Source organism: Macaca thibetana, chromosome 1 (genome assembly GCF_024542745.1).
Source record: "Macaca thibetana thibetana isolate TM-01 chromosome 1, ASM2454274v1, whole genome shotgun sequence".
NCBI classification, from domain to species: Eukaryota; Metazoa; Chordata; class Mammalia; order Primates; family Cercopithecidae; genus Macaca; species Macaca thibetana.
In genome coordinates, this window is record NC_065578.1 from 61,972,450 (window position 1) to 61,995,995 (window position 23,546).

The window sequence follows — 23,546 nt, forward strand, 5'->3', positions numbered from 1 at the left end:
TTAGTTGTCCAAGTACATGAATAAAAAATAAATAGATCCAGTTACCTGTTTTTGTGAGAATAAAAAAATAATTTAAACCACCAAATCCATTACAAAATTGAAAAAAATTCAAGTTTAATTTTTAACTTTTCAACTCTTCATTCTTGAAAGTTTTCATTCCCATGTGGTTTCATAGTCCGGTGGTATAGACTTCATAGTTTTTAGTATAATTTCCTATGTAATTCAGAAGCATGTCTGGTAGTCCTTGCTCCAACAAAATCTGCGGTACTGTAAAACGGCATAGGATTACATTTTACGGTAACAGTATTTCTCTTGACATCATTTAGGAGTGAAGATAAAAATTTCCATTTTATTTATTTATTTTTGCTTTTATTTTATTTTTTGAGACAGGGTTTTGCTCTGTCGCCCAGTCTGGAGTGCAGACGGGCGATCTCGGCTCACTGAAAACTCCGCCTCCCGGGTTCAAGTGATTCTCCTGCCTCAGCCTCCTGAATAGTTGGGACTACAGGCGCCCGCCACCACGCCCCGCTAATTTTTTCTATTTTTAGTAGAGACTATGAAATATACTAAAATATGCTAAAAAAATACTAAAAATATAAAAATATACTAAATTTTTTTTAAGTATATTTAGTATATTTTTAGTAGAGAAATATAAATATAATTTATATTTTATATTTATATTTTTAGTTTCATTCTGTTGGCCAGGCTGTTCTCGAATTCCTGGGCTCAAGTGATCCGCCCACCTAAGCCTCCCAAAGTGCTGGGATTACAGCTACCGTGCCTGGTAATCCCAGCAATTTACACGTTATAAAAAGAATCTTCAGACCGTCCTTTTTTCTTTCTTTCTTTGTTTTTTTTTTTAAACAAAGCCTCGCTCTGTCGCCCAGGCTGGAGTGCAGTGGCGGAATCTCTGCTCACTGCAACCTTTGCCTCCCGGATTCAAGCAATTCTCCTGCCTCAGGCTCCCGAATAGCTGGAATTACAGGCGCCCGCCGCCACGCCCGGCTAATTTTTTAACTTTTTAAATAGAGACGGGCTTTCACCATGTTGGCCAGGTTGGTCTCGAACTCCTAATCTCAAGCGATCCACCCGCCTTGGCCTCCCGAAAGTGCTGGGATTACAGACGCGAGCCACCGCGCCCGGCTGTCTTGTGTTTTGATGCTTGAAAATAACCCGAATATGGAAAGTAAGTGCACATATCCCTTGATGTTTTATAAGTAACCTACAGTCCTAATTATGGGTTGGTTTCGAGTTCCTTCACAACAGGATAAGAAGGCATCCCGGCTTTTTTTTTTTTTTTTTTTTTAATCAAAGTGAGGCTTGGTTAGGCTCTTATCTTGGTCCTGAGTGCGAGGAAGGAGGGTCGCAATGCATGCTGGATCTTGCAGTTCCTGCGCCAGAGGCAAGGGCGTGATGCTGCATGGCCTGCTGGTAGTTGAAGTCCAAGTGCTCAACAGGAATTTATGGCAGCAGTAGTGTGGTTTGTCTATCAGAGTGACAATGCTCACAGATGGATACTTTCTCCTGGTTCTTCGCTTAGCTGCACTGGTGGTGGATTAGCGGCTTGGGGTGGCGAACAGGTGGGAAAAAGAGATGGATAAAGTAAGCATAGCAGAGGCCTCTACGCCGCTGCTATCGCTACTACCAATCACAAGGCTTTCGTATCCCGGAAGTGGCTGATCTGATGGATTTGACGCGGAGGCGGTTCCTCTTACTACGGTGGCCGGGGTGCTAAAAGTACCTGTAGCTGCGGCGCTGAGGTCGGAACGTGTGCGTGTGTGCGGGCTACTTTTGTGGCGGCTGCTGCTAGAGCTGGAACGTTTCCCGGGTTGGTGGCTCCTGCACATTTTTACAGTTCTCCAGTCCTTCTATTTCGGTGAGGGATCGGCTTGAGGCTAGAGGAGTAGAGAAATTTGGGACTTAGTGTCTCTGGTCGCCGAATGACCGGGTTTCTTGGGGAGTCCGCCTTCAGTGAAGACCCTGTGGCCAGCCATCTGGGTTCTCTGAGGGTTTTGGCGCCTCCCTTGTCTCTCCTTTGTAGTGTCATTTGTCTTCTGACTCTTCCTCGCTCTGTCCTGGGTTCCAGAGATAAACCGTGAGCCTAACTGTGGGCAGCTGTTCCTCCTTTCCTTGTGGTTTTCTTAGATGTTGCAGGCAAGACCCTTTCCCCTGATCTATCGCATCCATTTGATCCCTCCTCATGCCAGTGCTCTGTCGGCCCTGTTTCTCCTCGTTTAAAAAATAAAAAAAGGGAAATAATAATAACTGGATCCCCACTATCTCTCTGTTCTCATTCCTAGCCTCTTTCTCCCTTTTTGGTGTTTGTTACTGCTTCAAGCCATAACACACTACCTTGCATATATTAATGCCTTTCCTTCTAAATATTAACGTTCATTCACTTTATTTGGTTCCCGCTCACCGTGAACTCTCCCAACCCTACCCGCATCTAAGGGCTTTTGAGGTTGGAGGTGTAGAATAAATTCTTACATATGATGACTATGTTCATATGTGAGAACCTTCAGCGGTCAACTCAGCATCACTGCTTACTGAGTTTATATATCTTATGATTTCTTTGGCTTACCTTTTCGTTTTGTATTGGTTATTTACCCACATGGGGCTCACTGCTACCCTATAGTTGGAGAAGAATACCTCGTCTTACATCTTTTTATATCCAAATTACTTAGGAGTTTTCTTACATTTTCCTGCTTGGACCATATGTCCTCAGTGGGTTTTTGGCAATGATTTTGTGTCAGTTGATGGCAGAAAGAGACAAGGGAATGATCTTTCTTGCTTGCTTGTGACTTGTAATTAGATTATGAACCATTGAGAGTACCCAGACGGATTGGAAAGGCTTTGAAAGGTAAAGTCTATGTATTTTCTGAGTTTCAAATTGATAAAGCTCTTCTTTGAACAGGGGAGAGTTTCTAGTTAGTCCAATAATCGGAGGCTATATTGAATTATCAGTTCATTCGCTATAAAATTTTAGAACCGCATGTCAAAAAGTGGCCAATCTAAGGAATTGTGTAATTTAGCAAAAAGTCATTAAAAGCAATTTAATTAATGCTCTTTTTCTTTAAAATAGGATTCAAGTATGTGGAAAAATGCATTTATGGTGATTGGTTATGAATTATTTCTAGGCATTTTGATAGTTCTGGTGAACAGCATCGTATTCTGTTCACTAATGTTTTATAAAAAGGCAGAAATTTTCTGACTTTCTGGGGAGCCACGTAACTGAAGTGAGTTTGCAGCTTGTTTTCTATTCCAATTATTGCACTAAAGAGGTTCTTATACTAAGATCATCATTCTTTTTTAAGCTATCAAAATGATCTATACATGTCATTAAAATGTAAATATTAATATTGGTACAATGTTAAATTAGGATTATTCCTAATTAATGCACAAAATGCTGAAATGGTTTCAGTCATGCTTAAGATTTGGGGCGAAATATATTTCAGGATAAATTTACTCATATAATTTTTTAATTGAAAAAAATGATAAGCTAGCCATTACTCAGTCTCTTAATATTTCTCCTGAGATTTTATTCATTTAATAGGCATTTAGTGACTACTTACTATTTAACTATTGTCACAAAATCACCAAAACATTTATTAGTAAGAGTATCCTCTTGTCCTCAGCTCTGCATAGATGCTTTTAAAGCATTAGCTCAGTTATTCCAACTAAGTAAGCTATTATTATTTACATTTAACAGATGAAAAAACTGAAGCTTGAAGAATTTAAGGAATTTACTTCAGTTCCTTTCTACTCTTCCCACTACAACAGCTGCAAGGATTTGTGCTCTATCCTGGAATATATAAAGAGAATTAAATCAACACATGCTTACTGAGCAGCTATTACATATCAGACACTCTTCAAGGTGCTCGGAATATAGCAGTGAACAAGAAAAGTCCCTGCGCTTAGGGAGCTTATACTCTGGCAGAATGTATGAGATGTAAACTTTGCCTTCAGGAAGCAGAAAATATAGTTAATATGTATTAGATTTTATGGGAGTGTTTCAGTATGTTAAAAATGAGAAGAGAGATAACTAGGGAATGTTTCATGAAAATGAGATCTAATCTGGAATTTAAATAGTGCTTAGGGATTGGTAGGTAGAAATTAGGACCCTGTCTCAAAAAAAAAAAAAAAAAAGTAAAAATCCATGATATAGAATAATTGGTGAGCCTTATAAAGCACTTTTTAATTTTTTTGGACTATTTATAAATAAAATTGTAATCTTTGACATGCATTCAATCATTTAGCATTTATTTATTAACTAGATACTCTTCTAGGCCACAGTGGTATAGTAGTGAGTAAATACGGTCTTTACACTCATAGAATTTACTGTCTAACAGAGGAGGCAGACATAAATAGTCAAAGAAATTTAAAGTTACAACTGTAGTAAATGCTGTTAAAAAAGGACTTGATGTTACACAGAGAAAGAACTGATTACAGAGGGGATAAGAGTGGGGTTGGGGAGAGGCCAGTTAGAAGATTGTTGGAGTAGCCCAGTTGAGAGATGATATTTTGGACAAGGTGGTGGTGGTAAGAGGGAGAGAAGTGGATGGATTCCAGAGGTGTTCAGGAGGTGGAACTGGGTGATGGATTAGATATGGAAGGTGAGGTAGAGGAAGATATTGGCTAATCTTAGGTTTTTGGCTTATATAACTGGAAGGATTGTTGCACCATTCACTGAGGTAGAGAACGTTGAAAGAGGACCAGATCTGGGAAACATGCTTTGTTTATTAGTATTTTTTATTGTGGTAGCAGTGTTTAAGGTTAATTTCTTAGTTACTTTTTACCCTTTTGTCATTGTTTTAGTTTTGTATATTTGCGTAATGCTATGCCTAAAATAATGTTTTTTTGGTATCATTTTTTCTTGATTGAGCAGGGGTGGAGTTCTACATGAAAGCATCTGGAAATACATTGGTCTCTGTTTTGAATCTATCTGTAACATATTAAACCATATATATGAATAAGTAACTGAATAATGCAGTTACATGTCATCTTTATTTTCACTTGAGATTTGGCAGTAAACTGGCATCTGGTTAAATTCTAACTTCATTCATTTGGTACATATATAAATATAAATGCACTAGGGAAAAAATACATGCTTTTGATTTTTCTCTGAAATGCTTCATTCATGTAATTTTTGATAGATATTGAACCCAAACAGTAGTGATTTATAGTTTATTGTTTAAATTGTACATTTCTTAGTAAAGTGATAGAGTGTATACAGCAAAGAGACTTTGGTGTCAGACTGCCTGGATTCACAGTCTCTATTTGCTATATACTAGCAGTATGACCTTGAAGAAGTTATACAGCTTTTCTAAGCCCTTTTTTTTTAAAATTTATAAGATGAGGATAATAATAGTGCCAGCCTCATAGAATTGTTGTGAGAATTAAATGAGATGATATGTGTACATAGGTTAATAAAATACTTGGTACAGATTTTAAGTGTTTATTATCATTATTATTATAGTGATACTGGGTCCAAGATCATCTTGACTCCTGTGACACCATTTTAATTTTAGGATACCTTGTAACTAATAAAACTCAATTCGAGAAAAAAAAATTATTTGGTATTTAGATTTGGAGAAAATATATAAAATAGTTTTGTTTATTCACTATTGTCCCAGATAAACCAGCACATAACTAATCTTTCACAGAATTCTGAGATTATGTGTAGTTTACAGCTGTGATGGGAAACTTAGGGCGATTAGTTTGTGATTACTTATTGTTTGTTAGGATTATTACTTTTATTTTTAGCCAAACCTTTTCGAAGTTTGAACTCACTTTTAGCTCTTATGAATAGGGTGAAGAGTAGTTAGGCTTTATGAAGTCTGATCAGCTGCTCTAAAATCAACCTAACTTCTACCTTTTTCCCTTATTTTTTTCTTTTTGCTTTCAAACCTATAAAAACATTGAAATGGTAGCATGACAAATACCTGTATATCCTTTTACCTAGATTGTTAACATTGTGCCTCTTTTACTCTCATTCCTTGCTGTTAGACAAGTGCTCTTTCTCTCTCTATAAATACACACACACATACACACACACTTTTTCTTCCTGAACTATTTGAAAGTAAGGTGGAAACATCACACTTTACTCCCAAATAATTCATCATGCATCTCCTAAGAACTAGCACATTATTTTACGTAACTATAATGCCATTAGCATATCCAAATAATTTAACCTTGATATGATAATATTGTCTAATGTACAGTCCATATTCAACAATTAGATTTTTCCAAATATCCCAGTAATGTCATTGTAGCATTACAAAAATACTGAATCCAATTAAAGATATTAATTGTATTTAGTACTTGTATGTCTGTTTTATCTAGAACAATCTTTACCTTTTCTTTCTTTTTTTGTCTTCAGGTAGAATGCATCACAAAATTGATTTATCTGATTTTTTCCTCACAATTAGTTTCAGATTGAAGAGTTGTGGGTTTTTTTGTTTGTTTGTTTTTTACTATTACATGGGTGATATTTTGAACTTTCCATTTAATCATATTACGATAAACATAATGATGGTTTATTCTATGATTGGTGATTAAGTTTGATCACTTAGTTTACCCAGAGTTTTATATTCTGAAAGTACATTTTCCCTTTTGTATTTAATAATCTGTAGGGGTGATAAATTGAGGTCATGTGGATATTCTGTTTTGCAGGTTTTGTTTTCCTATCCAGTGATTTTAGTGGTCATTGATAAAAGCATTGGTGGTTGCCAAATAGTGATTTCCCACTTCTGTCATTCCTACATACATTTCCTGGTTCTCTTCTCTAAATAAGAGCTTTCTCTTCTCTTTTATTTTAGTATAACTATGTACCCAAGGATCCTTTCTTTCAAAAGCTATGCAGTGTGCTATAATTTGCTACCATCATTCCTTTCGATGATTAAATTATCTCAAATCTGGTCAGTAGTAGATCCTTCAAGCTAGTTCCCATGACCTTTGGATATGTCCACATTGGTGTTTGAGCACTTTCTTACTCATATTTGCACAATGAGATGTTCCAGCCTCACCTTGTAAATTTGCTGCTCAATACGTGGAATAAGCCATTTTACCACAGAATCCTGGTTTATTTTAGTGGAAAATGATACTTAGAAACCAAGATCTGGGCTGGGCGTGGTGGCTCACGCCTGTAATCCCAGCACTTTGGGAGGCCAAGGCGGGCGAATCATGAGGTCAGGAGATCGAGACCATCCTGGCTAACACGGTGAAACCCCGTCTCTGTTAAAAAATACAAAAAAAATTAGCCGGGCGTGATGGCAGGTGCCTGTAGTCCCAGCCACTCGGGAGGCTGAGGCAGGAGAATGGCGGGAACCCAGGAGGCAGAGCATGTAGTGAGCCGAGTTCGCACCACTGCACTCCAGCCTAGGAGACAGAGTGAGACTCCGTCTCAAAAAAAAAAAAAAAAAAAAAAAAAAAAAAAAAAAAAAAAAAGAAAAAACAAGATCTGGGTATTTAATATGCTCTTTGCTACTGGGGTGTCATTGGTTCTAGACTCTTTAAATGGATACACATATACACATTTTTTTTCTTTTTGAGATAGTCTTGCACTTGTTGCCCAGGCTGGAATGCAAAGGCGGATCTGGGCTCACCGCACCCTCTGCCTCCGGGTTCAAGTGATTCTCCTGCCTCAGCCTCCCGAGTAGCTGGGATCACAGATATGCACCACCACACCCAGCTAATTTTGTATTTTTAGTAGAGACAGGGTTTCTCCATGTTGGTTAGGGCTGGTCTCGAACTCCCGACCTCCGATACTCCGCCCGCCTCAGCTTCCCAAAGTGCTGGTATTAAAGGCATGAGCCACTGCACCAGGCCAACATATACATTTTTTAAGAAATCATGAGTTCATAGGATACCTTCAATTCAAATTCAACACTGCAGAGTTCTCATCACTTCCTTCCAATTCCTGTTTATATCTCTGTTTTCCCAAAGAGAGAATTCTGATTCTCAATTATATCACTATTTTTACTCATCTGACCTATCCTACAACACACATAAAATAGTTTTGGAATTACTAGACTGACTGATACTGCTTCCAGCAGCAGATTTACCAAGTAAAGATTTTTTTTTTTTTTTTTGCCATTTTATGTTCTTAGAATATATCCCACTAAAAGTGTATATAGTCAAAATAGGTGTTCAAAGTTATTTGAATTATTTTTTCTGTGTGATTATGTTATGAATGTAAAATATAGTTAGGTTCCTACTAAATTACTTTTTAACAGACTCTTTGTAAAATCAGTTATCTGTAAAACTACTAAAGTGACATAATTTAAAACTTTATCATAATATATAGTTATAGGGAACTCTGGAACATTTATATCAGCTGGAGAATATTCAGTTTGAAGACTTGTAAGGCTCTAAACTTGTAGCTCTATTTTTTCAGTTGTAATATTATTTAAAATTAGGAATGCAAGAAAAGTGACATCGAGTGATTCCATTTGTAAGCCAAAACAATTGTGTTTGTGAACATTTTAAACAATGCTCTTCTTTTAACTGCTGATACAATTCAAGCATTAATCTTTAACAATAGACATAATTGTTAGGGGTACTTTAATTCCCAAGTAGTAGGTCTAATGTTTTCCTGTATTTATAACCAGAATGGAAAGATTTATGTTTTTCTTTAAGTCCTTCTTCTTTGTATTTGAAGAATGCTTGTTGTATTTTACCCTGTGATATTATTCATGTGTGAATATTCTCATTGGAAAGGAGGAAAATACGTCTCTTAATAGTTGATACTTTATATCTCTATTGTGAGATATAACCACATTCAGCCTTATGGTTAGTTATAACCATCTTGCTTATTAGAATGGAAGATTAAGGAGGGCAGGAGCTAGGTTTCATGGCCCCTTGTATCTCCCTCAGTGCCTTGTAGAAGTAACCACATAAATACTTGATGAATAAATGTGATATTTTGTGTTTACATTACATGTAGTACTACCTTCAGTAATATGAATGCATCTTTTTCTTGGCAAGAGTAACTAATATAATGGGCCTTGGAAATGGTCTTATCTATTGTCATAGTCTGTCTTTTGTTGCTTATAACAGAATAACCGAAACTGGGTAATTTATATAAAAAAGGAATTTATTCCTTATAGTTATGAAAGCTGAAAAGTCCAGGGTTGAGGAGCTGCATCTTGTGAGGACCTTCTTGCTGGTGGGGACTCTGCAGAATCCTGAGGTGGTGCAGAGCATCACATGGTGAAGGAGCTAAACACACTAGCTCAAGTCTCACTTTCTCTTCTTATAAAGCCACCAGTCCCACTCCTCTGATAACCTGTTAATCCGTTAATCCATGAGTGAATTAACTTATTTATGAGGGCAGAACCCCCATTATCCAGTCACCTCTTAAAGGCACCATGATAAAATTCATATTTACTTATTACATACCTCAAAATCACTGTATCTCAAACTGAATTTCCTATCTTCACCTTAGTCTTCTCTACTTGGGTTCTGTTTCAGTTAATGGAACCATTATCCTCCTAGACATTAGACCTGAAATCTCATAGTCACTTTAGTCTCCTCTCTTGTATGTGGGCATATACACATCCATATATTTGTGTGATGTTGCCAGGTCTACCGTGTCAACTTGTTACTTTTATCTATTCTATTTTTTTTTTTTTTTTTTTTTAAGATAGAGTCTCGCTCTGTCGCCCAGGCTGTCGTACAGTGGCACAATCTCGGCTCACTGCAACCTCTGCCTCCAGGGTTCAAGCAGTTCTCTGCCTCAGCCTCCTGAGTAGCTGGGATTATAGGCACCTGCCACCACGTCTGGCTGATTTTTGTATTCTTATTAGAGGTGGGGTTTCACCATCTTGGCCAGGCTGGTCTTGAACTCTTGACCTCGTGATCCACCTGCCTCAGCCTCCCAAAGTGCTGGGATTAGGCATGAGCCACCATGCCCTGCCTTATCTACTCATTTCTAATCCTCTCACCAGTACCCTGATTGAGGTTCTCATTACCACTCATAGACAGTCTTTTGATCAGTTGAAGGAATTGGGACATTTAATGTAGAAAAGAGAAGACTGGGGGCTAGGGAGGTTAGGAGGTATGTCTTGAAACATCAGATGGGCTCTCCAATGGAAGGATTAGTTTCAGAGGTTACAACCAGGACCAGTTAGTGAAAATAATGTGTAGACAGAAACTTGGTTCCACATAATATCATTGTAGCAAATCTAGTTGTTTAAAATTAGCAGGTATCATGTAGTTACTATGGATACTCTAAGACAGTTATGGATGCTCTAGAACGGATAGGAAAATACACAGTTTAAAACATTATCAGGCTTTTACATTTATAGCGTATTTTGAGTTTAGTACAATATTCATTCAGTGCTGACCTCCCTTTTCTAGAAGCAAGTGTTCAGTCAGAGGCTGAGGGACTGCAGTTGGCAAGGATGTTGTTGTAAAGGAGATCTTGTTACTGTACAGGTGGTTGAACCCAATTAGTAGCTGGTTATTAGTGAGTCTGAACCAGAGAGCAGATCACAGCTCTCAGGATGGTAGTGATTTTTTTTTTTTTTTTTTTTTTTTGAAATGGAGTCTCGCTCTGTCACCCAGGCTGGAGTGCAGTGGCGTGATCTCGGCTCACTGCAAGCTCCACCTCCTGGGTTTATGCCATTCTCCTGCCTTAACCTCCTGAGTAGCTGGGACTACAGGCGCCCGCCACCACACCCAGCTAATTTTTTGTGTTTTTAGTAGATGGGGTTTCACTGTGTTAGCCAGGATGGTCTCGATCTCCTGACCTCGTGATTCACCCGCCTTGGACTCCCAAAGTGCTGGGATTACAGGCGTGAGCCACTGCGCCCGGCTGTGATTTTTTGTATTCTTTTAAATTTACAGGTTTTCTTTCACTACTCCTCTCCACCCAAGTACTATTGATTAGGAAAGATTAGTGATAGCTTGTGTTGTGTGAGACGATGGTCCACAACTACTGTTAATATTAATACTTACTAGTGCCAGGCGCAGTGGCTCATGCCTATAGTCCTAGAACTTTGGGAGGCTGAGGCGGGCGGATCGCTTGAGGTCAGGAGTTTGAGATCAGCCTGGGCCACATGGCAAAACCCCATCTCTACAAAGAGTAGAAAAAAGTAGCCAGGTGTGGTGGTGCCTGCCTGTAGTCCCAGCTACTAGGGAACTGAGGTGGGAGGATTACTTGAGCCTGAGAGGTCGGGGCATTTGGCACTGCACTCCAGTCTAGGCAACAGAGTGAGAGCTTGTCTCAAAAAGCAAACAAACAAACAAAACAAAACAAAAAAAAACAAAAAAAAACCCCAAAAACCAACACACACACAAAACACCAAAAAACAAAAAAAGTATTAGTTATTAGATGCTTTGTAAATTCTCTTTCAGTTCTGAGATTCTTATATCCTTCATTTCTTGTAGGGGTTAATTACACTTTGTTGATTAAATGATTTGCCTCTTTACCTTTTATATAAAGATAGCAGTCTCAATATAAGACTCTGTAAGTCTCTGTATAAGACTCGATATAAGTCTCTATATTAACTCATGGTGTTACCTCTTATATAAAGACTACTATCTCTGTATAAGAGGTTAACACCATGAGTTAATATTAAGAGCTTGGAAAGTTGGGTTTTGAAGTATGGAGGCTCCAAGTATTCGTAGTTACCTTTGACTTATCAGAGGTTACCAAGAACCTGACATAATTAAAATGTATTTATCAAACAACTGTGTGGTAAATATTATGTTCTTCTTAGAGATAAGATCAAGGCTTAAGGCTATCTTAAAAATAGCCTAGATGTATTAATAATTCTTATTTTGGTCTTCAAGTACATGATTGAGGTCATTTAAACACCTTACATCTTATTTAAGTTGGTTATGATGATGACTTTGCACAGTCTGTGAACATGCAATATGCAGTGCTGCACAAGTGGAGGTTTTTGCCACAAGCCAGGTGTGAGGAACTTGGTAGAAGTCATGTGTGACCATAAATGTGTGTCTGCTTAATACTTAGTTTCTTTCATGTATATTTTACTCATTAGATTTAAGAGAAGAATGCATTGGTATTTTATTTAAGTTGTCATTATAAAGTAGCGGGGCATTGATTCAGTGTTTTTTATTGGAGGATGTGATCCTGAGGAGTCCTAAGAATGTCTATAAGATTTTTCTTGAGGCAAAACTATCTTATTAGTCTCTCTGCTATCAGCCCTTTATTCTTTTCAAAACCATTTTCTGAACTTGCATGTCCTGCCTTTATTGTTCCTTTTTTCAGTCTTTTTGTCATTATCTCTTACTGCTGTGTACCTTGACTACCCCTTAGCTCTGAAAGGGGACATTGCACATAAATATTATTACTATCGCTCTCCCCTTCATATTTGCCACTTTTTTAAAAGATAAGGAAAAGAATTTACAAACTGACCATTTATAGAGTACAAGTTCAGTGCATGAAGATAGAAGATTGGCAGGTATAGGTGAAGAGAAGGAATAGAAATGGACACAATAATTGATGTTTCTGTAAACAAAGAAGAGGGAGAGAAGAAATGAGAGCAAAGATGGTAGCCCATTGTATTAGAGACCTTCAAGATCAGATAAGGGATTGATATTTGTTACTAAAAATGCAAGCAGTTAGAAAAGGTTACATACAATAGATAAAAGAGTAGACTTCACGGTTCATTTTATTTGATGATATAGCTAAAAGCACATAAAAAATTCTAAATCAATATCTATATTTCATTTAACAGCAGAATACTATTTGAGGAAGATGCCCAAGCATTCACAAATTCCAGAGGTCTGCAGTATTTTTACCCATTGCACCATATGACTGAGATGTATTCCATAGACTTTGTCCCTAAAGTTCTGCCAGGAGCATTTACTTGGCCTTAAATCCTCAGTGGATAAAGTAGTCTACTTATTGCTAGATGGGAGAGGCTGATTACCTTCACCTGCCCTTCTTGTACATTGATTTGAGTACTCTTTACAGTTATCAGTTTACAATTTTTTGACTATCTTAATGCATGGTTATTGGTTAGAAAAGTGACTCTAAAAATGACATCTGGGTCTCAATCGATAATTTTCATATCAAATGTAGCTCTGCTCTCCAAAAGAATTCTGCTTAGTCTTCACTGTGCTTTTTGTATCATTAACAGTAAAGTTAGGAATAAACCTCATCTGTTAGCTTTATCTTCGTTTACTGAGATATGATAAAATAAAGTTTTCTCTTTAATACTATTATCATCTAGTTAAAATGGATTTGTTAGGATGTTAACAATGCACAGAAATATGAAGATGGCAGATGATAAGGTTGCTGTAGTATGTGTTAGTAAAGAACATCTGCTTGAAAAAAGATTTAGTAATTTCTCTAAGCCAGGGATGGTGATGGGTGCCTGTAGTCCCAGCTACTTGGGAGGCTGAGTCAGGAGGATTGCTTGAATGCAGGAGTTTAAGTCTGCAGTGAACTATGATTGCACCACTGCACAGTCCAGCCTAGGCAACAGAGGGAGACCCCTTTTTACTTAAAAAAAAAAAAAAGAGAATATTTAATGATTTCTCATAGTTTTTAAAGAAATAATTCATAAGCACCTTCTAAAAATAGTTTGGAAATTGTGAAGTATATTATTTCGATGCTTTTCCAGACTGAGAATCTAATGACACCACATAGAATAAACAAGAATTTTGGCTATCGGTTAATCACTGGGGCAGTGAAAGCAGGTATTTTAACTGCTACAGGGATTGAAATATACTGGGTAATGGCTAAATTATTACTTTTCTTTATGCTTTGTAGACAAATGCATTTAAATTTTTTTTTTTTTTTTTTTTTTTTTTTACAAAACCGGGGAAGTGGTTTCCTCATTTGTGTGGTTATTTTTTTGTTTTTGTTTTTTTCTCATTTACAGTTAAACTAAAAGTACTGTTTGTCTTGCTTTCCTTGGCTTATCTGACGCAAATATAAATAAAATATTTTAATAGAACAAAGCGTTAATTTATTACTTTTTCTCTTTCCAAATGTTACCCCATTTATTTTAAGGAGAAACAAAAATTATGAATTAACAAGGAATAATCCTCCGAGTTATTTTATTTAGCTAGAGTTGCCACGGGAAATTAAATTGAGGAAGTTAAATTTTCACATGACTAAATAGCTGAATCTGATGTCTTTAAGAATCACAAGAATAAGGTTCTTTATTTTAAAAAGGAGAAAAAAAATGTCTCAGCATTTTAACTTTGCAGCTGTTTAGGAATTTGGTAATAGGATATCTTCTCTGTCAATTTTTTAGTCTAGCAGTTTCAGTTGTATTGTTGGAATTTAATATAACCTGGTTACATTTGTAATTTAGTGTATTCAGTTTTTTATTTGAGCAGTTTACTTTTGAATAATTTTGGTATTTTTTAAAAGAGGCTCAGTGTGAACAATTTAAATAATAAAGAGAAATGCAAAGAGGAAAGTCAAAGTAGAGGTTCATTTCTTAGACGCCAACATTATGGGCTGGGTGCGGTGGCTCATGCCTGTAATCCCAGCAGTTTGGGAGGCCAAGGTGGGCGAATCACCTGAGGTCAGGAGTTCGAGACCAGCCTGGCCAACGTGGTGAAACCTTGTCCCTACTTAAAAATACAAAAATTAGCTGGGCATGGTGGTGCATGCCTGTAATCCCAGGTACTCTGGAGGTTGATGCAGGAGAATTGCTTGAACCTGGGAGGTGGAGGTTGCAGTGAGCTGAGATCGCACCATTTCACTCTGGCCTAGGCAACAGAGCAAGACTGTCTCCGGGAAAAAGAAAAAAAAAGAAACATTATGAACTTCTAGACTTTTTTTTATGTATATATGTACATGTGTGGGCATATGTATATACATATAGAATATGTATGTATCAACATGCATAAGTTATATTCATACTGTTCCCTTTTTTTCCTCACTCTATGCCCTCGATATCTTTTTATGGTGATAAATATAGATCTATATCATTGTAATACATATATGCCATAAGTTAGTCATCAGCAGATGATTTTGTGTCTGTTGTGTGCTGACTGTGCTATTCTTTGCCATCAAAGAGTTAATAATTTGAGAAATAATTATGTTATTGTTTATGAGTTAATAATTGGAGAAATAGTTATGTTATTGTTAATTATGCTTGTTTCTTCAGGATTGGCAGTTTTATCTCTTGTGATGATGAAAAAAATTCATTTAATGTACATTTCTTAGGTATAGTAAGTTTGAAAATATTTCGTATGTTTATGGCCTTTTTCTTTTTCCAATTGCCTTTTTTCTGTTTAGGTTTTTCCTTATTGATTTATAAGACCTTTTTGTATATTAAGGACATTAACTTTTTATATATGTAATTGGTATTGAACTTTTTTCCTTATTGTTGGATTGTAACTGAACCTCATGTTGTTTTTCTTCTTTCTTTACAAAGTTTTCATTTTTATTTAATTACATTTTCCTGTCTGATTTCTGGTTTTGTATACCATACTTAGAAAAACCTTTTCTTTTTTTTTTGAGATGGAATCTTGCTCTGTTGTCCAGGCTGGAGTGAAGTAGCACAATCTCAGCTTACTGCAACCTCCACCTCCTGGGTTAAAGCAATTCTTCTGCCTCAGTCTCCCAAGTAGCTGAGATTACAGGCGCTTGCCACCACGCCTGGCTAATTTTTTTTGTATTTTTAGTAGAGACGAGGTTTCACCATGTTGGCCAGGTTAGTCTTGAACTCCTGACCTCGGGTGATCCACCCGCTTTGGCCTCCCAAAGTGTGGGGATTACAGGCATGAGCCCACCATGCCCAGCCAGAAAGGCCTTTTCTACCCCAAGATTTAAAAAATAATTTAAATCTATGTTTCCTTGGAGTATGTGCACATATTCTTACGTGTTTGCATTTGTATTTAAAAATTTGATTCATCTAGAATTCATCATTTATTGAGGTAGTCATTTAGCTTTATTTTAAAAACTGTCTAGCTTATTATTTTAGCATTATTTATTAAATTAGCCATCTTTTCTCACTCATGTGAAGTATTTTTCCTTTTTGGTACTAAATTCTTAAATATGCTTGGGTTTATATTTGTGCTCTCCATTATGTTTTATTTAGTTTCATCCTGTGCTAATAAGAAAAATAAATTTAAATAGTACTAAACTTTACTGTAGTTTTATAGTGTGTTTTAATATGTGGTAAGGCAACTCTCTTCTTCAGTAGGAATTTTTGGTTATCCTTTATAAAGTGTCTCAATTTGTATTACTTTCCAACATGGCTCAAGGGATCATCTTTTAAGATAATCTATGATTTCTCCAAAGTTAAGATTTTTAGAAACAGCCATTTTAATATCTATTTCTTTTTTTTTTTTTGGAGACAGAGTCTCGCTCTGTTGCCCAGGCTGGAGTGCAGTGGCACTGTCTCAGCTTACTGCAAGTTTCACCTCACAGGTTCAAGTGATTCTCCTGCCTCAGCCTCCTGAGTAGCTGGGATTATAGGTGTGCACCACCACGCCTGGCTAATTTTTGTATTTTTAGTAGAGATGGGGTTTCACCATGTTGGTCAGGCTGGTCTCGAACCCCGAACCTTGTGATCCGCCCACCTCGGCCTCCCAAAGTGCTGGGATTACAGGCGGGAGCCACTGCGCCAGGCTATTTATTTATTTTTGAGACAGGATCTTGTTCTGTCGTCCAGGTTGGAGTGCAGTGGCACAATCATTGCTTACTGCAGCCCTAACTTCCTTGGCTCAAGTGATCCCCCAACCTCCCCAGTAGCTGGGACTATAGGCGCACGCTACCATGTCTGGCTAATTTTTAATTTTATAGGGAGAAAAACTCACTACGTTGTCCAGGCTGGTCTTGAAAACTCCTTGGCTCCAGCAGTTCTCCCCTTCAGCCTCCCAAAGTGTGGGGGTTACAGGTGTGAGCCACCATGCCTGGCTCCATTTAAATTTTTTTACAGAAATAAAGTGGGTTTCAGTCTTTACAGAAGAATGAAATTTAATTTTAGTCATATGAAAAGTAACTGTGCTGAATTATTTATTAAACTAGCAACAACTCATGTTTAGTTTAACCTTATGATAATAATTTTATTGTTCTCAACTACTCTAACAATGATAATGAAAGTATTTTCATAGAATGGTTAAGGATGTGTTCCAAAGGCATTTCAGTTGTTTCAAGTTTGGAGGTAAAGTTGCTCTGAGTAAATAGTGTAGCTACATAGCAGGAATTTTGACCAAAAATATGAAATAACAACTCAACAATTTATTCCACTCTAAGTGCCTTGAGGTTAGAATATTTATTTCATTAATTTCTGTATCTATCACAGCATCTTTTCTTAGTTTTTAATTTTTGTGGGTACTTAGTAGGTATATATATTTATGGGGTACATGAGATGTTTTGATACAGGCATGAAATGTGTCATACTTACATCATGAAAAATGGGGTATCCATTCCCTCAAGCATATATCCTTTGTATTACAAACAATTCAGTTATGCTCTTTTATTTTTAAATGTTCAATTAAATTATTATTGACTATAATCCCCCGTTGTGCTATCAAATACTAGGTCATATTCATTCTTTCTATTTTTTTTTGTACTCATTAACCATTCCCACCTCTCCCCAACCCTCTCATTACCCTTCCTAGCCTCTGGTAACCATCCTTCTACTCTCTGCCTCCACGGATTTGTCACAGCATCTTATCTTGCTTATGTATTTACTTAGGAGTCATTATCTAAGAGACAGACTTCCCCATGTTAACATGTCTAATTGTGCACTATCTTCATTTTTTCCCCATCCAGTTGAAGGCATCTTGATTTTCACACTTGCTGTGAACTGTCCAGAGTATTCTGGATGGCTGGTGATGGGAACTGTCTGAACCAAAGTCTTCCCTGTGGCCTTCTTTCTTTCAGACTTAGAAAGAAGATACCTGCATGTACATTCTCTGATTTAAAAATTTTGGATCTAGAAGATCAAGCTTGGTGACTTTTTAAAAATAATTTTTTAAAATTCTGCAAATAATAAATGCTTTTGTTTAAGATGTGGGCAATTGTGATATTAAAAAAAAAAAAAAAAAAAACCACGGAGAAACTACTTTTAACATTTTGGTGTACTTTTTTCTTACTTTCTAACTCCCTTCATTCCCCCTCCATTGTCCCTGCCCTTGCCTGTGTCGTATGATACATAAGTTTCAGATTCTGCATAGTGTTTCCCCATTTTTGGAGACATTTTTAATGGATGTATAATCCATCATGTAGATGCACTATATATAATTCACACATTTTATAAACTCTTTTCCTTTTCTTGCTTTTCCAGATTTTGCTAAATTATGTATGCAGTTTTCTTGAGAAAAATTCTTCTTTCCTTTTCTTTATTCTAGTGTCAGTTAAAAAAAATTCTAATTATGGTGAGAGTGCCACTAGTGATGTACCTATATTTTATAACAGTTCACTGATTCCTTTAATAAATATTTTTGAGAACCAATTGTGTGCCAGGCAGAATTTAAGGACACTCAGTTACAGTATAGTGGAATGAGTGTGGTGATACAGGAAAACGTAGGATCCTATGAGAACTGAGTGGAGGACCCCTATCTTAGTTTACAGTTTAGAGAGGGTAGTCAGGAAATCTTACCAGTCTTACCAGAGGAAGTGAAACTAAAGCTGAGTTTCAGGGACTCCGTGATAGTATGGTAGTCATACAGTGAGGGTGAGTAGTAAGGCACTTCAGGTAGAGGGAACAGATGCAAAGGCATGAGGTACCAGATAATATACCAAGTTCAGGAAACTTTGATATTAATATTAAATGTGGTTTCAGCATTTGCTGCAAGTGAAAGAGTAAAAGAGGAAGCCGAGTAAGTAGGCAGAGGTTATTTCTTGAAGGGCCTTAAATATCAACATCCTTAAGTACCAGGAACTATGCCAAGTGCTAGGGGTATAAACAAACAAAAAAAGCAGAGTCCTTGAGGAATGTGTTAATAGCTTTCATTCTCATTTATATATCAGCAGTTCTCAAATTAATATGCCTAGCCCAGACCTCTCCTTTGAGTTCCAGATCTATATATCCAACTGCCCAGTTGACTGACATCCTGAGAATATATCTAGAGTGTAAGTTCCAAGAGAACAGGTATTTAATTGCCTTTGTTGTCTCAACTGTACCTGCAGTGCCTAGAACAGTGCCTGGCAATAATTTAATGATTAAAGAAAAGAATGGCTGGGTGCGGTGGCTCATGCCTGTAATCCCAGGACTTTGGGAGGCCAAGGTGGTTGGATCACGAGGTTAGGAGTTCAAGACCAGCCTGCTGGGAGGCGGAGATTGCAGTGAGCTGAGATGTCGCCACTGCACTCCAGCCTGGGTGACAGAGCGAGATTCCGTCTTAAAAAAAAAAAAAAAAAAAAAAAAAAAAGAAGGCTGGTGAGGTGGCTCACACCTGTAATCCCAGCACTTTGGGAGGCTGAGGTGGGCGGATCATGACGTCAGGAGATCGAGACCATCCTGGCTAACACAGTGAAACCCTGTCTCCACTAAAAATACAAAAAATTAGCCGGGTGTGGTATTGGGCGCCTGTAGTCCCAGCTACTCGGGAGGCTGAGGCAGGAGAATGGCATGAACCGGGGAGGCAGAGCTTGCAGTGAGCTGAGATTGCACTACTGTACTCCAGCTGGGGGACAGAGCAAGACTCCATCTCAAAAAAAAAAAAAAAAGAAAGAAAAGAATGGCTCTCTGCTTGTGTTTCTCAGAGACATCTTAAATACCACATATCTCAAGTCAAATTCATAATCTTCTCCCTCTAACCTCTCCCTCTCCTGATGTTTTCTATCTCAGTGATTGGCACCATCTGTTCAGTTTCACCGACCAAAGTCTGGGTTTATCTTTGGCATATCCCTGTTCTTTACTTTCCATATCCATTGTATCACCAAGACTTACTGAATTTTCTACGTGTTTCCTCAGATGTCCATTTCTCCATCTTCACTGCTCCAGTCCAAGCTATCATCTCCTAGTCCTATATAATATCGATTGAACATCCTTAATCCAAAAATCAGAAATCTAAAATTTTCCAGGATCTGTAACTTTTTGAGTGCCAACATGATGCTCAAAGGAAATGCTCATTGGAGCATTTTGGATTTTGGATTTTCGGATTAACGATCCTCAACTAGTAAGTATATATAATGCAATGTTAAAAAAAAATAGAAATCCAAACACTTTCAGTTCCAAGCATTTTGGATAAGGGATACTCAACCTGTAGTAGTAAACTCATTATCTACTCTTGTTCCTTTCCATGTTCTTCTCCATGCTGCTATTGAAGTAAAACAAACAAACCTACTGAATCTGGTTATGATATTCCTGTTTGAAACAAATTGCTTTTAGGATAAAGAACAAATTTTTTAACCTGGTCTATAAGGCCCTTTGTGCTTTGGCATCTGTATAACCCTATAGCCTCATCTTATGCCACTTTTTTAGACTTTTCTGTTTTCTGGTCACATTGACTTTTTAAGTTCTTCCCATAGACCATGCTTTCTCCTGGCTCAGAACTATGATATATAATTGGTAACTTTTAATACATATTATAAAATGGAATGTCTATTGTTAGAGAAATGAATGTATCAATATTTTTGAGTAGATATTTATAATCCTAAAAGGGTAATGTTCTGTGTAGCATTCTTTTCTTGAAAAGTAAACTGTCTGTGAATTATTGCAAATAAGCACAAGCATTTTCAGTGATAATTTGTTCCTTTTCAGATTATATCACACATCTCAATTTTCCCTGAAGTCAGTAATAAACACTTATGAGCTACATTTATTCTATTTTAAAGTAAGACAACATTTTCCATTATAAATTTAAGCCATTCTATTTTTTAAGTGCTGCAGTATGGAGATAGGAAGGAAATGTAGGAAATACGTTATTTAAAAAACAAAACAAAGTAATTAGACTTTATGTGAAAGTAGTGACTAATCAATATAAGTGGAAGCTTCCATTCTGAAGATAGTGAAGATTTTTTAAATAAGATTTCAAATCACCTTCTGTAATTACAGATAAAATAAATCTTGGATATTCTCACTTGCGCCAGTGCACCAGAGCAGAGCTGTGTTACTAAATTGATTTATTGTATTCAATTGTGAGCAGTTGGGGGAGATTATTGCTTAGTTTTACATGATAGGTTTATTGTTGTATATTTGGTAGTAAAGGTTTTTTGTAATTAAAATATAGAATATCTTACTCTATAAGATTTCTGTTTGTAAAATGATAAATTGGTTTCCTGTTTATTTCTGACCGTAAAAAGAGAAATTGTTTTGTTCATTTCCAGTTCAGATGGTATTTAATTACTTAAGTAACTTTAACAGGTATGGCTCCATATAACCATATATGTAGTAATTACTTATTTTTCCTTAATTTTTTAAGTCAGTATAAAAGATTAAACTCTACAGAAGAATGCAATCAAGTGATGGCTTTTCCTTTAGAATTTGAATATGGAGGCTACAGGAACAGATGAAGTTGACAAGCTAAAAACTAAATTTATATCTGCTTGGAACAACATGAAATATAGTAAGTATCATGCTTTGAAAATTGTATAAATCCAAAGAAATATTTGGCAATATTTATCATCTTCCCTCTTAAGTCACTGACAATTACTTGAGAATAAATGGCATACTTTACTTTGAATGAAATATTTCTATAAGGAATGTAGTTAAAAATATCTCCTGAAGAAAGAGCCAAGTATCATCATAAACATTGCTTAGAAAGCTTAGAAACTGAAGCATATGATGTGGTCTTTTTTTTTTTTTTTGGAGACATAGTCTTGCTCTGTTGCCCAGGCTGGAGTGCAGTGGTGCAATCTTGGCTAACTGCAATCTCCGCTTCCCAGGTTCAAGTGATTCTCCTGCCTCAGTCTCCTGAGTAGCTGGGACTACAGGTGTGTACCACCACACCCGGCTAATTTTTTTTGTATTCTTAGTAGAGATGGGGTTTCACCATATTGGCCAGGTTGGTCTTGAACTCCTGACCTTGTGATCTGCCCGCCTTGGCCTCCCAAAGTGCTGGGATTACAGGTGTGAGCCACTGCACCTGTTTTTTTTTTTTTTTTTTAAGTTGCTAGAGTATGTTACTATCCTCATGGCTTGTGTAATTTTTTTTTTTTAGCGTTCTAAAGAATACAGAATTTGAGGTGATGATAATACCTTGGCTTTTCAGATACAATTTCACGCAGCCTCATTTCTGTGCCAGGTACTTGGGCAGAACCAGCTTCAACAGGAAAAAAGCTCATATTCATAAAATAAGTGTGAAAACAGAATTCAGTATAACCCCTTGATAATGCAAATTCAGGAAAAACACAATTGGCAGTTTAAATTTTGTACTATAAGAACATTGTGAGAACTTGATAAAGACCATTGTGAGCTATCTGAAAATAAAATTAAAATTTTTTCTTTCTTTTGCCCTTTAATTGGATAGTTTTTAAAGTGTGTTTAAAATTGTTAACTTTATTTGAAACTAGCATAAATTGCCTGTATTTCCAGTTCATTGTACAAATATTGTATTTTGCAACTGTTGCCAAAAAATGCACATCCATAAATAATAATTAATGGTTTGAAATTAAATAAAAGAAAATGCTGCTGTACTTTTAGTCTGAAGTCTTTTAATTACAAAACGTTTTCTTTTCTTTTTTTTTGTTAGGTTGGGTGTTGAAAACAAAGACGTATTTTAGTAGAAATTCTCCTGTATTATTGCTTGGAAAATGTTACCATTTTAAATATGAAGGTAAGTGCAAAATTTGTGAATCATTGAAAAATTTTTGTAGAAATCATCATGTAACTTATTATTATTTTATTTCTAGATTAATCTACTTTTGCAATATTTCTGTTAAGTATTTGTATTTCTTATAGCCCATGATATATTACTTTGTTGTTTGGGTTTCTTGTTAACTACTTGAGGATAAGGATCTTGTCATCTTTTGTTCTATCCCTGTGATTTTGGACTTATAGTATGAGTACTAAGTAAATATTATTTGAATTGAGATGTTAATATTCTTTGTCACATTCTTTGATAATTAAAAGTATCACCTTAGTTAATCTAAAAATGATAATTTTTTTCAATTCTGAAGGATGTTTCAGTATCTGAAATTGACTTTACTTGATGGTTTTGAATTTCTACATATACTAATGTTTTCAGTCATTTTCTTATATTTTCTTTTAATAATTCGTGTCACTCATTGGGTGCCAGGCACCATGCTAGGCTCTTTAGGAAATATCTTTAATTCTCACAACAAACCTACAAGGTAGATTGAGGTATTCCCATCTTATGAATGGGAAGGCAGGAAATTTGAGAAGTTAAATAATTTGTCCAAAGCCACATGGGTAGTAAGTGGCAGAGCTGAAATTTAAACCAAGGCTGTGTCTCTAATACTGGCGTTCTTTTAAATATACATCTTTGCTTGGTTTTATATTTTGTGTGTGAGAAAGAGAGAGAGTGAATATGTGTTACAGTATGTTGTTACCATGGCTTTTCATTTTTGGTTGACCTATTTTGGTATATCATTTATTAGCAATTTTCTAAAACCTTGTAAATGGCTTGTAGTAATAACAACTGACATTTATTGAGCATTTATAATGTTCCAAGTGGTATTCTAAATAATTTAC

At 36.4% G+C, this 23,546-nt stretch overlaps 1 protein-coding gene across 13 annotated transcripts in view; it reads left to right on the plus strand.

Moving 5' to 3' along the window:
* Positions 1–1,713: 1,713 nt before the first annotated feature.
* Positions 1,714–23,546, plus strand: part of ATG4C (autophagy related 4C cysteine peptidase) — a 118,363-nt gene continuing 96,530 nt past the window's right edge. For 2 of the 13 annotated variants that reach the window (XM_050755054.1, XM_050754304.1), the window contains exons 1-3: positions 1,714–1,828; positions 21,316–21,459; positions 22,585–22,668. In XM_050755054.1, the coding sequence (XP_050611011.1) occupies positions 21,384–21,459; positions 22,585–22,668 (160 nt within the window). In that variant the 5' untranslated portion in view covers positions 1,714–1,828; positions 21,316–21,383. Of the gene's footprint in view, positions 1,877–1,901; positions 2,861–19,865; positions 20,071–20,654; positions 20,728–21,315; positions 21,460–22,584; positions 22,669–23,546 lie in introns of those variants that run through there. The other 11 variants (XM_050754860.1, XM_050754240.1, XM_050755144.1 and 8 more) reach the window with 9 other exon arrangements.